Source organism: Parasteatoda tepidariorum, chromosome 2 (assembly GCF_982258835.1).
Source record: "Parasteatoda tepidariorum strain Cologne lab strain chromosome 2, Ptep-v5.0, whole genome shotgun sequence".
Taxonomy (NCBI): domain Eukaryota; kingdom Metazoa; phylum Arthropoda; class Arachnida; order Araneae; family Theridiidae; genus Parasteatoda; species Parasteatoda tepidariorum.
Window position 1 is genome coordinate 46,160,983 of NC_141756.1, and position 16,149 is coordinate 46,177,131.

The 16,149-nt window shown below is 28.0% G+C and overlaps 1 protein-coding gene across 3 annotated transcripts in view; it reads left to right on the forward strand.

The window, feature by feature from the left end:
• The first annotated feature begins 6,043 nt into the window (after positions 1–6,043).
• LOC107452558 (uncharacterized) overlaps positions 6,044–16,149 on the forward strand; it is a 57,682-nt gene continuing 47,576 nt past the window's right edge. For 2 of the 3 annotated variants that reach the window (XR_015431362.1, XM_043046740.3), the window contains exons 1-2: positions 6,614–6,721; positions 12,514–12,670. Coding sequence is in view for 2 of the 3 variants with exons in the window: in XM_043046740.3 (XP_042902674.2) it covers positions 6,660–6,721; positions 12,514–12,670 (219 nt within the window). In the remaining variant the exon portion in view is untranslated. Of the gene's footprint in view, positions 6,722–12,513; positions 12,671–16,149 lie in introns of all 3 variants that reach the window. The other variant, XM_016069050.5, reaches the window with a different exon arrangement.

The following is a 16,149-nucleotide window of genomic DNA, read 5'->3' on the forward strand; positions in this document are numbered from 1 at the left end:
TATATATATATGTATACGAAAAAATAATATATATATGTAATACGAAAAAAAAGAAAACAATAAAAAAGAGCATTATTAAAATCTGATAATTTAATTTCAGTCACGGATAGCATGTATGTCATCAAAATCATAAAAGACCAGTTAGTATACCATAGACTAAATGGGGAAGTAAGGATATTATTTGGGTTACTAGATTTATTTGTTTGACTAATTGGATTATTACTATTTTTCTAATTAATTATGAATCCATTTAAGCTGTGATTATCCTCAACAGTGATTCCTAAGATTTTGATAAAATTCTGACTGAGACATTTATTTGCGACACCAGAACATGAAGTTTTTAATCAGATTGCGACTTCATGTGCCACAAGCATTTTTAAAATATATGAACAGAGTGTTCCGTTTCCTCGTTCTTAATATTAATTGTTTAAATATTTATTAAGAATTTAATCTAAATAGTACGCAATTAATTGCGTACTATTTAGATTAAATTCTCAATAAAATAACCTATAATTATTGGTTAATCTATAATTATAGGTTATTTTATTAAGAATAATTATAGGCTAACCTATAATTATCGGAGACCGATAACTATAGCAAAGAATATAGAGGGGTTCTATAATCAGGGGGGAAGGTGGGCGCACGATGCGCCCACTTAAAGCTTGCGGGGGGGGGGGGAATTTTTACACTAAATAAAATGAATAGTTTGGGGGGGGGGATTTAGACGAGAGAATTTTTTTCTTTTTAAGTACATAAATAAAAGAAGCAACGTAGCACTATTTCGAACAAGCTAACATGGAAGGGGGAAGTTAGCAAATTATTTTAGGGGGGGATGAATGCGCCCAAGAACTTGGGGGGGATGGGGGACACTGTCTATAATATTCTTTGATTATTGGTCGCAGGCTAATATGCGGAGAAGCGAGGAAGTAACAAAAAGATAGTTGGAAACTATCGAGTCCCTAAAGAAGAAAAGATGAAAAAACGGCAAAACCAATTTGATTGCCTAATGATTCTTAGATATAGTTCTACCAATCTCCTTTTAATTTTTTTCTGTTTCACCCGAAAATCAAGTATGCTTCGTTATTTACCCCAACTGGGATTCGCTGGTTTTCACAGATAATGTTTCGTTCTCGCTTAAATTTTAATATGCATGAAATTTATTTGCAGCCTTTGTCTATAGTTTCTTTTAAGTACAATTTTAAATATAATTTATTTTCCTTCTTCAGAAGAAGTTAAAAAGCTGAAGCGTCAAAACAACGAATTTTCGAAGAACCATTTTTTTTCAGAAAAGGCTAACATTAACACACACAAGATAATTTTTAAAACAATAGTTCAATAGTATAAGAATTAGAAAAATGTTTTTCCCTCCCCCTTTTGTTTAAATTTAAATATCTGAAAACCAACTCATGTATATGTGACCAATGTGTTAATGCATGTAAATAATGCTTCTTCGAAGAAGGTTTAGGGCATTTTCAGCGTGGATGGAAAAGAAAATCTTTGATGTCAAGCTTTGTGCTCTCGAAATAGTGTTCAAGCACAGTAAAATCAACTAAATCAACATAAACTACAATTCAATTCGTAATTAAATACTTTTAAAGGTAAGTGTAAAGCAAAATGTCAACATAACATCAAGGAATTTTTTTTATACAAATTAAACTATTTTAAAAAAATTATTTTTGTTTCAAGTTTTATGAAAGGAAGAAAAAACATTATTTAAATTGTAAAAGTTTCATTTTCTTCAATACTCTTTTCTATTTTGGAATGATTTGCTGGTCCGAATATAATAGCAATTGTTTCTACACTTTTTGACAATGTCAGTAAATTCTTCTTTTAAAATGTAAAAAATTCTTAAACGACTTATTTTTCAAGGAAATAAAAAAAAAATTCATCCCTCCCAAAATTAAATTTTTTTTTTTGTACACTCCTTTCTATTTTCATTTCATTGCTGTAGGGATTTACTAATTCCATCACTAGATGGCAGCTCTGCATTAAAGTACATTCTACTAAAGGTTCTGTTAGTAGTTTAGCATTGTAAAATTAAATTATCAAATTAATTATTAATAAGTAATTAACTAAGTTAATACATATTTCTAAATCGAGTTAAAAGTTTTATTAACTCTAAAAGTAAAAATACAATTTATTGTCCATTTTTTATATATTATTATATTGTTATATTCGAAATCAGAGCTAGTACAACTAAACACTCAACGAAAAAAAAAAAAGGTAGTAAATTTTTTTAAAACGCCAATAATAAGATAAACCACAAAAATAAGGTAACCCTGAAAACCGGTTTTTTGTTGCCATCGAGAAGATAGGACCTTCACTTCCTCTTACGGGTTCCTTATATCTACGGCACTAGTTGGTTTGTTGGCTTTATTGCACTTTACAGAAGTAGCATGAACAAGAGTAGTAAACGGAATATAAATATTTTCTTTCAATAACCCAATTATTTTGCTAATTAAAACGTCTATTAATTATATTTAAACTAATTAAAACGTCGTTGATGATTTAATTCCTTAGTAAAAAAAGGACTTTCACAGAATTCACAGACTTTTGTTTTATAAAAAAGTGATAAATTTTTTAAATGTAGTTTTTACTTCAAAAACCAAAAAAAAAAAATCTTTTTGTTTCGCAGAACTCTCTACCTACGGCAACACTTCGCGTGCTTTCTCCATTAGCAAGTGGCATAGAAGGAAGAGTGTCAGTTTTATGTTTTAATTTTCAAATACATTAAAAACTTTATATAGTTAACTTTATATAATAGATTAATCTGCATATAGTAAACTTTATATAGATTATAAACTTTATATAGTTAGGAAACTATATAAAACTGAAAACTGCATTGAATATAGTTCTAAAAGAAAGTGTGGAAATTTTAAAAATATTTTTGACAATTAAATACGAAAAATATTAAGAAAGGGGAAAATATCGTTGTATATTCCTATACAGCTGAGGAGAGGGAAGGGGGGGGGGTCAAGAAATGGAACTGGGTTTCTTCCTAGATGGCGGAATCGAGCGCTACCATTGCGAATAACTCAAGAAAAGACTCACTCGGAAACGTTTTAATACATTTTCTTTCATTTTAATAAACAGTTAATCAAACAAATCCTCAAAACATTGTTTCATATATATAGCCTCAAAATATTGTTTTCATATGTATGTTCAAAAATAAAGTTTCAGTTTTGATATAACTTTTGAAATAAAGCAAAATACTGTTTCCAGACGCATAATTTTCAATTGGGCTAACAGTGGACTGGTCGTTAAGACGCGGTTCCCAGTAGATCACCGAAATTAAGTATCGCTGGCTGAGGTCATAGGTGACTGTTTAAATGAGCTTGCGAATGGACTGAAGATGTGCAGTGTCAGTTCTTTTTTAACTGTTCTATGCAAAGTGCTCGGTTTTGCACGCATGTCGTTGGGCTAACAAAGGGGGAAAGCCATTCCCTACACAGAGGATCAAAATCGTGATGGCATGTTTTCCAAGCCATCACCAGTTGCGAATTGGGCAGCTCTAGTGCGACGTAATTAAACTAAAAACGACATAAAAAAATTTGGACCCTCAACCTGAGTTTTCTGAGGGACCTCTATACCTAAAACCCCAGATACCCGGAAGGAATCAGTCCGCACCTGTTTTGAAGCTTCAAAATATGATACGAAGATTGAACTGTGAAATGGGTAATAAGATTATTAGTTCAATATTGGTAATGAGATAAAACTTCTCACTGAGTAATGAATGAAGAATCTTAAGATATTGAAATCATTGCACACAAATTACGTTCGTAGTTATCGAAGGATTAAAAATTATTAGCAGGTGTCTCCACTTCATACTTCATAGATATAATTACTTCATTTGTAATGTTTTTAATGGTAACTTAAGTCTGTAGGCTTTAAAATACTGTCGTTAAGAGCCAAGACAATGTGAGTACATTTACATCAATTTTAAATTGGACCTACTTCCATTTTTTATTGCAGATTTTTCTCCAGAAAAAAAAAAGTCTACATTTACAGGTAATTGCATTCTGGTTTGCAGATGGTGGAGTTGAATTAATATAAATAAATAAATATACATACATTAAACAAAATATAGTTTGATAATTTGAAATAAAATTATAATTTAACATTAAAGTCATGCTTGCTTCATCCCCTGATGCTATTATAATTATAGAGGGATCATCAGACAGATTTACCTATTTCTCGAGATATCTATATTTTAAATTCCATTTGCTTTACTATAAATACAGTACCAGTTCTAGAACAAAATGCGAATATCTAATCGAAATATCCAATTAGGATTTTGAAGAAATTTCTCCAACCCTCTTACTAGTGATTAGGACTATTAGGAGAAATATATCTTTTCAAAATATTAAATGTGTCTTACTCTAAATATTTTACCTTTCTGGAACGTTTGAGAGCCCTAGTACTAATACTTCAAAATCAATCATATCTTTCTTAAATTTTTAAATTCTGTGCCCTTGACTTGTATATCCAATGTAAATTTATTTCATAATAATACTAGAAAATGGTTTGCATTTTCAGCCATTGTTAATGTATTTATTCAGATTATTGCTTAGTTAAAAAAAAAAAAAAAACCTCTATAGATAATAGATATTTGTTGTTACTTATTCTGTATTAATTCCAACCTTTAACTGGTGTTACAAAGTGACTCGTAACTATTATAAAAGGGTCTCTCAGACCTTGGTTATTAATGTTCGAATAATACTAGTTAAAATAATATAATTATGAAATGTTCTGAAGATAATTATGTACACATTTTTATTTTAATTCTTATTATCAAACACGTTTTTATATTATTGAAATACGGAAAAATAAGAGAGCTTGAACGAAACGAATGCAAAATGAAATATTTTTATTCTGATAATTACTCCTTGAAACACAAAGACACATTACTTTTATTACATATTTTGCTGGCTTGAACAGTGCGCCAATAAAAACCCCACCCTGATTAACTTTTGATCTAATGCTCTGATTTTCACGTTCATTCTCATTCTTAATGGTTCGAGGGGGTGACCTCAAATATGCAAATTAATTAGTGCAGATGATATTTTTAGTTTGGACCCCCTTAATGTTAATTTTATTTTTTGCGTATTTCACCATAACTCAAGAACTTCTTAAGCGAATTTAAAAATTTTTGTACACAATTATAACATTTGTTTATCCAAAGAAAAGTCCATTCAAAAAATGAATTTCAGTAAATATTTATTATTTTATTTAATAAAAGTAAAAAAAAAATTTTTTTTAATTGTGAGGTATAAAATTTTTTACGTCATTTTAAAGTATGTAATTTTACACGGCAAAATACAAAATTTGAGCGAAATCGGCCGAATAGTTCCTGAGAAATTGAATTTCAAATATAAGATTTCTTGAAAATTCGATTTCTCAGGAACTATTCAACCAATCTCAATTTTGTTATTTTGCCATGTAAAGATACATGCTTCAAAATGATGTAAAAAACTACAAAACTTAGAATTTGAAACTTTTTCTCCTATTAAAAAATAATAAATATTTGCTACAATTAAGTTTTTGAATGGAATTATCTTTAGATAATTGAATTTTATAAATGTGTGCAAAGATTTCTCAATTCGCTTAAAAAGTTCTCGAGTTATGGCGGAATACACAAAAAGTAAAATTTACATTAAGGGGTCCAAACTTTGGGGCGCTCTCCTGACCAAGTTAGTCTGACTATATTTTCCAGATTGTGGCAACCACCTATATCTAGTGGGTCGAAAATTTGAATTCGTTGAAAGAAAGTTATGTTTATTCCTAGAAAATTTGTTTTTGTGCTTAATTTCGTAACTTAAAATATCGCTTGCACTCATTAATTAGACTATTTGAAGTCACCTCTTTGAACCGTTAATATATTGAGTCCTAGAACGTGATAATTCGATCATTACATCGAAAGTTATTCACATCAAATATTTCTTTTAAATTTTCACGACATTTTCTTTTAGAACTATGTTTAATGTAGTTTTCAGGTCTATATGGTTTTAGAACTAAAAAGTTTTTAATCTATTTGTAAATGGCCACAGGCTAATGGTGAAAGCAGTTGTAGTATTGCCATAGGAAGAGAGTTCTACTCTACGCCACCTACAACCCATTTTGATTGCCAATTGTGACGTTTATTGAATTGTTACCGTTCAATATTTAAGCCATTAGAAGCAGCTATATACAGTAAAAACAGTTTACGTTGTCTAACCTGTGATTGGATGAAAAATACCAGTTAAAGTGATGTCTTTAGTAAGAAAATAACCAATCCAAAATCAAAAAATGCAATGTTTGGGAATAGTGTATCATGTATTTTGCATTTAACGTAACTCGTAATAAATATTATTGTATTTTCGTAACTTGAATTGTTTCGGTATCATTGCTGTTTGTTATTATTATTTTCAATATGAAAAAGGAGTTTGAATTTGTGTGACATTAAATCGGATCTTTACCTTTGCTACATTACACGTTTTCGTTTTGTATTATGCTTAAATCCACAGTGCTTTAAACGTATATGCTTTCTTATATTTTCGGAAAATGGATTATATCAACAGTACTTTCCAATGAATTTTATAACAGACCTTTATTTTCAATAAGAAGACAATTGTCTTAGTGTCCTATCTAATTTCATCATGAAAGAAGAAGCTGGGTAAGCTATGTTTAACTTCACTGTAAATGTAAACAAACCTAGTTCTCTTAATGATTATAACGACATTGAGTAAGTGAATTTATAGTTTTGTGATTCATTAACTTTAAATAATGTTTGGAAATTAACTTAATATTTGTTAAATATGAAGCTTCCTTACGTAGATAAAATATTTAAATATATATTTTATCATGTGATGCAACTAAATATACGATTGCTTGCATTTTGAATGATGCTTTATATGAGTTGTTTTTTGATAATGTTATTCATATAATAGCTTACAAGTAGTTTCCTCTGGACATTTCCTAAAAAATAATTTAATTGTGACATACCTACTTGTTTAAATTCATGCTGATATTTTTATAAGGATTGCATAGGTTGGACAATTTTTTAAAAATATATGTTCTGGAAACATACACAAAAATTCCTTTATATCCAGATTAATACATAATTGAACTGTGTTTAGAACTTCTTTGGATTTAAATATTCAAAATATTTCCTATTTAAATGAAAAGTTTAAGTTTATTTATATTTTTTGGAAATCATTTTAATTGCTTACATTAGCTGAGGGCCATCTTAATGGCGTACAGGGCCCCCAGGGCACAGGTCATATACTGTTTAAAATTGAGCTACTATAAATTCACATATATGAAATTAGTAAGTTATATGATATATATGAGTTTAAAAAAACATAGAAATTGTAACCATTTTCTTTTTAACATTCGTGAAGCATTTTTAGAGAAATGAGCTAAACTGAAACTATTTAAAATTAATTTGTTTTCCAGAGATATTTTTCAGGATTGCTATATGTAAACATTTAAAAATTACGTATTTATGTTTATTTAGAGCTGTGTTCTTCCTAAGCGTTTTTTTAATTGCAGCCTGCACTGCCTGCCCTATGATCCCAATAAATGTGCCCTCTTTTCCCTTTTTGTAAAATATAAGCTGCCACCCCTTGAAAACACTGCCTTTTTATTCATATTCTATTTTGAAAAAAATTCAGCGTTTAAATAATCATTCCATACTGGCAATATTATCTGTGTTTATAAGTTAAATTCTAATTAATATTACAAATATTTACTTTATTAGGATTATTCTCAACTGGTTAAACTAAAGTGGTTACTGGTTAAGATATTAATAAATTTTTTAAGTGATTTTATATATTATAACTTTTTTAAACAAATACCCTTTTTTTTAAAAAATAAATATGCACCTTTAATTTCAGTTTAAATTTCAGTTTAAATTATGGAGAAAAGTTTCCAAGTTACGTTAGTTTTTGTTAATAATTTTTTGTTAGTTTACTTGAATTACTAAAATTGCCCAGATTGTGTTTTAGCATGTCTTTAATTATCTTTATATACTAAAATTTTTTCTCTTGTTTTGATAATGAGCGAAACATTTTAAATCTATGCATAATATAGTATAAGAGCATAATTTAAAAATTTTTGAAAATAAACTTCATCATTACGTAATTTTACACATTTTGATAAATTTTTACTGTGCAAAGTGAGCTATTTATTGTTAATTTTTTTTTGTTGTTGAAATATTACTTTTAGGGGTTTACTGATTATTTTTGTCATTCCAATTTCTGTTCATAATCATGTAGTATACAGGTGCACCAAAGTCAAAATACTGCATCTGCCTTTTTACTCCCAATTCATCTTTCAACAACCTAAAATCTAACAGCTCTTCTATAAGAAGTTTCTTTTAATCAATTAATCTTATTTAATAAAATACAAAGTTAGCTACATCAGAAACCATATGAAACAAACTGTCAATTGAAAGGGATAGAAAAAGTCATTAAAGAATGTCATATCAGGCAATAATGAAAAAATGAAATCCTTGCATTTAAATGGGTTGAAAAAAATTTAAGATTGAATTTTATTGTGCTTAAATTTAGCCTATTTAAAGATTCTTTATATGAAATCCATTACCATACATCTTGTTAAATATTTAATTAAAAAATAAACAAAAGTTATTAAAAATAACTGTTTTTATGCTCATTATGCGGATGCATTTCCAGGAAGCAGGTGTGGATGGGGTATTAAATAATAAATAGGTGGTAGTGAATAATGGTAATTTGTTTTTGGTAGCCACTTTATTTTACTTAGTCGCCACATGACAATTGCCTTTAGATGTCAGGCGGACTAAACTCAACTTTATCTGACTGTGACACGCAGTAGGAGAAAGAGGCTTTGCATATTTAAATTGTGATGTAAACATTAAATATTTATTATGTTAATATATTTAATGTATAAAAAGTCACAAATATTTATAAAAAAGGAAACATACATTGAAAACAAAAAATAGCGAAACAAGCAATTACAAAAATAAGGAATTTTTAATGTCACTCTTAACATTTTTCTCAAATGAGCAATAAACGGAATCCAGATTCATCAAAATAAGAATGGGGACCACAATATGCAAAGAATAGTTTTGTCAGAAGATCAGGCGAAAGCTTGGGCCTATAATTATTAATTTTATTTTTCAGCCTATATTCCCATATCTTGAAGTGACTGGAAAATTTTTTCATACCGTTATTAAATTCCTTTTCGCAAAGATAATTAATTCCACATAATAATTTTTAATAATTATTTATAGCATTTTATTGTTTATTTGATAATAGTCGAAAAATTAAGAATTGTTAGGCATGCAATTTTTTATATAATTTTAAGGTAGTTATAGTAAGTTATAAAATTTTAAACTTTAATGGAATCGGTCGAATAGTTAACAAGAAATGAAATTTTAAATATAAAACTTTTTTTTTTCTTCTCAAAAATACAACACACTGGTGTATGACTTTAGCTGACGATTAAAAGGTTGCCTAGTTATAATTTCTTTTCTTTTTTTCTTTGTGTGTCAGACATAATTTGCTTTACCTCATAATTTGCCTATTCAGCATGTGATTCATATTCATACAATTTTAAAATTAATTATTGGGATTTATAATCAAATAGTTTACAAGTTTAAAAATCGCACTTTTTTGTCAAATTTTTGTGTATGTATGTATATATATATATATACAGTGAAACCTGTTACGAACACTCCTGCAAAACGGACACCTCTCAATAGGACATATTTTTAATTCTCCGTGAATCTTCTATGAATAAACCATTATGTACATTCTCCACAAAGCGGACACTACCGTAACCCAACGCGGACAGTCATTTTGGTCCTGAAACATTATTTTCTATCTCTTCCAACAGGACACTACTTTTTCTAAATTTGAAAAAATTCTGCTTTAAATTGCAAAGGAAAAAATTGCAACTTTTCACTATTTTTAAAACATGTAAATTTTTTACCTTATCCATAACTAAAAATATTGTTAAGCTATTTCACTCCTGAAGAATCAATCTATCTCCTGTCATCTTGCCTTATCCCTGTAAAGAAAGGGGAAAGAATGATACTGCTCTCCTTAAATAATTCGAACAGCGGCATCTTTTGATTTTTTCATCTGGACCACACAGGTTATGAGACCCCTGTAGTTGAAATGACATCTTAAATGCTCTCAATGCTTCTTCCCCATTGCAAATTTAATTTTCTTATAAATTTGAAGACTGTATTTAACACAGCTGGGGTAAAAAAGAGAACAGAAATATAATCTTTGATGTGTTCATATAAATGAAACACTTATTTAGACACTTGATAGCTGATCAATTGTGAATAATCAACTCCATAGGTCCTAATGACTTGACTGTGAAAATGATAGGTAGGTGTAAGGGGATGTAAACCTAATAATTGAAACTGACTGAGGACTGAAAGCTCCTATTCGGTATCATATGTCTGACTTGAGTATCTATGCCAATAAGAAAATTATATTTATTTATTTGTAGCTATATCTAGAATTATGTATTTATATCATACTTCTTTATAATTTCATCGTTCTTAAAGTTTAAATAAATATCCTTGTAGATAGTTATTGTAAATTATTTAATTATTTCTACATCTTTGAAAGTATTCTAAGAACAATTTACAGTGTTAAACTTCGTTATGTTACCCTTCCGGTAAGCGGACAACTCTCATAAACGAAAAAAATTTTCGGTCCCAAGAATGTTCGCTTTATGGAGGTTTTACTGTATTCAGGGTTGGCAAGATTTTGCCGCAGGTGGAAAAAACCATGGCAAATACCGGTAAAAACCGTCCTGGCAAAAACAGGTTTTTGCCAAGCAAATGGGCAAAAAGTGGCAAAAACCTATATTTTCCAAGATGAGAGGACAAAAACACATTTTTGTGACAAAATTATTCCTAAAATTGAAATATATACTATAAATATGAATAATTACAAAAAAATTAACAAAATTTTTATTCCATAATTAAATCATAATGTAATAATACATCATTTTAGTAGTTTAAAGCATTATTGATTGGAAAATTTGCAATTATTCTCTTTTTCCAGTGAAATGAACTTATTTTAAATTAATATAACTATAATTTAAAGCATAAAATATCTATCAAGATGTGTAGTTAATTATTGTACAAATAATATTTTTTTATAATAAATAATAATAATATTATACAAATAATAATATTTATTTGTAAAAAAACATTTATTTAAGGATTCTAAAATGAAAAGAGGTCTAAAACTTTCAATCTTTTAAAAATTATTGCCTTTATACCTATTAATTATTAATATGTTAAAAATAATTTTTTCATGTATTGTCAGGGGTCTGTCCAGGCCGAATTTACTACCGTTTAGCGGTACGTTCACAAATTCAATTTTAGGAAAAACGATAGTTTCACAAATTTATCTTTAGGAAAAACGGTAGTTTCACATAATACTTTTTCATAAAATTTTATTTTTGTATCCTTTAAGAAATGATAAATCTATATTTTTACCATGTTTTTGTGTTGATTTTTTAATATAATTTTTAATTTTTCACAAATTATGTCTAAATTTTCGAAAAATAGGTACCTCTCAGAGAAATCTAGACAGACCCCTGATTGTATCAAAATTATTATTCCTTAGGATTGATTTAAATTTGTTTCAAGTATTTTGTAATAATATTTAATCAGCAATTTAGATAATTTGGTTTTTGCCGGTTCTTACCAGTTTTTGCCACTGTCCTGGCAAAAAACCCTTTTGGCCGGCAAAAACTCCAACCCTGGCTGTATTGTATATTCATTCTTGGATTTCCTCTTTTTAACTTTTTGACTACTCTCATCCCTGTACCTTAACAGCTCCCTCAACAAAAAAAGAAAAATTTCACACTAGGGGTATGCTAATAATTTTCAGCTTGTTTATAATTTTTGTATCCTTACCATTAATTTTTTGACAATGATTTGGAAACTCCTTATAATTGTAGACTTCTCGTTATATGCCGTATTTATTACATTGGGCTTTACTGTATATATTTTTTAATATTAACAAAGCCAATATTTTAATTAAAGAAATGATAATGTAAGATATCTAATGTTCAATTCTTGGAGTAATTTATTACATACTTTTATTCTTCAAGATTGAGAGTTATCTCTGTTTACAGACTACTAAGCATTTTATACTTACTAGAAATCAGATAAGAAAAAAGTTTAACTGAAAACTTTGACTGTGAAGAAAAGTGTTCCATTAGAGGTGAGGTAGGTTTTCTACCCATGGGACATCAGAACACTGAACTCTTTCAATTTCTGCCTTTGGAGCAAAACAGAATCAAAGAGAATGGAATGATAGGTTAGGCTAGATTATATTTAATAACACATATTATCGTGTCACTGATAAAAAAAAAAAAAAAAATAGCTCAGCAATTTGTTTTTGTTACTTAATTTTTGACTTTTTTGTGTTGAATGATATTTTCTTAGCTCTTTGTATAAATGTACTCTTTTATCAATTTAGTTAATTAGTTATTAATTTTTGAAAAAAATATTTTTAGAGCAAACGCTAAGGCTCGGAGGATTACAGCCAAGATGAGAGCAGAATGGGCTCGGGAGTTAGATGAAGTTGGTCAGCTCTTTTGCCCTATGATAGGTTGTTTCAAGAAGTTTGTTACCGTTGCCAACTTTCAAACTCATTATAAGTGGTGTACTGGAGTAAGTAGTATTTTTTTATAAGATGGTATAAATATATGTATATTTTAACTTGCATTATTTTGTTTATTTCATATCATTTTTTCACAATGATATACTATGCTTAAATGTTCAGTGCAAAAGAAAAAAGGGCAACCCTAACCATTGGATCTTCTCATTGTAGGACTCAATTGTAATGGTTCAAGGGGGTGACACTAAATATGTTAATTAATAAGTGCTGATAATATTTTTAGTTACAAAATCAAAATCAGACTCAAAAACATACTTTCTCCGAATAAACATAGCTTTTTTTTAACTGATTCAGATTTTTAACCCCTGAAGTATGCAGGGTAACAGCAACCTGGGAAGTATGGTCCCTATAGTTTGGTCAAGAGAGCGATCCAGAGTGTAGACCCCTTTACATTTAATTTTATTTTTTTGTATATTTTGTTATATCTCCAGAATTTTTGGAGGAAATTTAAAAAAAACATTTGTTCACAATAATGAAAATTGTTTATCCAAAGATAATTTCATGAAAAAAATTTTTTTTTTTGTGAATTTTTATTACTCTATTTAAGTACTAGTCAAAAAAAATTTGAATTGTGAGCTATATTGTATATTTTTTACATTTTGAAGTATCTAAATTTACACGGCAAAATACAGAATTTGAGCGAAGTCGGTTGAAAAGTTTTATATTTAAAATTCGATTTCTCAGAAACTGATTAACTGATTGTAAAATTATATACTTTAAAATTCTGTAAAATTTTTTATTCCTAACAGTTTGATATTTTTTTGATTATTATTAAATAAAACAATAACGAATAAAGTATTTCATGAAATTTATTTTTTTGCATGAAATTATATTTGGATAAAAGAGTTTCATAATTGTGTGCATAAGTTTTTTAATTTGCTTCAAAAGTTCTCGAGATTGGGAAAATACGCAGAAAAGTAAAATTAGCATTAACGGGTCCATACTTTGAAGTTCTCTCCTGACCAAACTATTGGAATCATATTTCCTAGATTGTACTCATATCATATTTCCCAGAAAAGTTCATTTTTGTGTCTGATTTCTTAATATAAAATATTGGCGTTGTAATTCATAATTTGAAATTCGTGTATTTTTGGTCACCCTTTCAAGTCATTGTGATTGAGTCCTAGAACGTGAAAATCAAGTTCAAAAGTTATTCAGGGTGGTCCATTTTGTTGGCACACTGCACATAAATTATGCTGATCCTGTGCAAAAGTTACACAAAATGGAAAGTAGCACAGAAAAACATCATATATTTGTTTAAGAGTTTTCAACAAAAAAGATATTTTATTCTGATATATGGTTTTTGCAGTTATTGTTTCACTTGCATGAGAACTAAGGTAGGTAGTGGTAATGTTTGTAGAAGACAATGTTCTGCAGTAATGTTTATAACATCACAAATTTGTTTTTGACACTGCAGGGATAAAAACTGCATTTTTTTCAGTGAAAGCATAAAAAATCTACCTTTTTCTTTGTTTTGTGTTATGGTGCAACAAGCAGTAACCTAACACATCACAAAGAAAAAGGTAAATTTTTTATGATTTTTGCTAGAAAAAATGCAGTTTTTATCCCTGCAGTGTCAAAAACCTGATTTTATAAATATTACTGCAGAATGTTGTCTTCTGCAAACATTATCACTACGTACCTTAGTTCTCATGTAAGTGAAACAATTTTGGTATTATGTACGTATATATTTACATAATTGTCTTAATGTACTATCAAATAGAGAAAGTTAAAAGTTGTGATTTGCAAGGAAACTGAAAATCAAAATTTTGTACTTTGTAAAATATTAAAAATATATAATAAAATTGTGTCCCATGCAAATTTTATTTTGGTATTGATATTCATTGTGCATCTATATTTTTTACAATACACTTGGATACCTGTATGTAATCTTGAGATTTTCACTCAAAATTTGTAACTAAAGAAAATTGATGAGCCACTGCTGTTTTATCTATTTTAGTAACTTTTTAATTGAAAACTCACATTAATGAGGAACCACAATTGTATTCTAAATTGCATTTTTAGTGATCAAGGATATTGTGTCAAAGCATGCTATAGTAAGTCACTAGTTTTGCATATTTTTTGTTACATAGCCTTAAATATACATTATAACTTTTTTCATTTTAATGTTTTACTTTTTTTAAAATTTTTAATTAGTTTAAATGAAAAAAAATAGTTACTATAGGATCTGGGCTTTTGACACGAAAAAATTTTGTGGTAAAAACTGTCATTTTTCAAAAACTTGCCAACTTTGCTTCAATTCCTTCAAATCTTGATTAGACCTATAGAAACATCATGATAAAAAAAAAAATTTAAATCGAAGTTTTTATTTTATTTTTTGATATTTTTTAGTTAAAAGATATCCAATATTTCCAAATATTCTTTATTTCCATTAATAAAAATGCTAATAAATTTTTTTTAAGTGCATTAAATACAGTAAAAGCTATCTGGAATGTGCAGGAACCAGCAAGCTACTAGATTCTGCATTTTTTTTATTATTGTTATTATTATTAGATAATAGATTGTTGAAGGGAAATGGATTTTTTAAAATTTTTATTTTGCTTTCTAAAATCTTTAATGGTGAACTCAATTTTCATTACCTTAGAGAAAATGTTTTCTCTTAAGTTAAAAGAAAATTAATTTTCATTCGGATAGATGGGAATAGTGATGATTCACTGTTTTATATCATGAGATTAGAGTCTTTTTGAATATTACTTTATTTTTACTCTTATATGAGTTGGTAACTTTTTTAGTGATTTTATTTTTTCTGTCAATATATCATATGGAAAAAGCATGTAAGTGAATAAATTACCCTTTTTCAATTTCTGCCCAATGCCCATTTAATGTATATATGTGTACAGGAGTTGGGCAAAATAATGGAAAGACATCTATACTAACACATTTGTTGATTTTCTCAAAAAATACTTTGAGAATCATTTCATAAATTTAAAATTGTTTTGGTTATGCGATTCCTGACAAATATCAAAAAAGTTTAAAGCTTTTAAATGTTTGAGAGACAGATAATAAATTACAAATGGAAAACATTTATTTTTGAATATCCTATGCCAAAAAAAATGTAGCATTAAGTTTATTAGAACTTTTGACAGTTATTTTTGTTATTATATGCAATAAGTGCACGAAATTTCATCAACCTAGTTTAAATGTTAATGGAGATATGGACATTTTTATAATAGCTAATTTTTTGTCTTAACTTTTTTTGCTATAACTTAAAGATATTTTTAAAAATTAAACAAAATTTTTATAGCAATTTAAAATTATTTACAAAATTTTTGCTTTAAAATTTGGAAGGAAAAGAAAAAAGCAAAAACTGTGCAATGCATTAGTACAACTGATAATACAACTTTTAACCTAAACAAATTTTCTATACCCTTTAGCTTACTAGATTTTGCTGTTTATAATATATGTTATATCTTAAATTTCAGTTACTGCTATAAATCGTTTGAATTGCGTT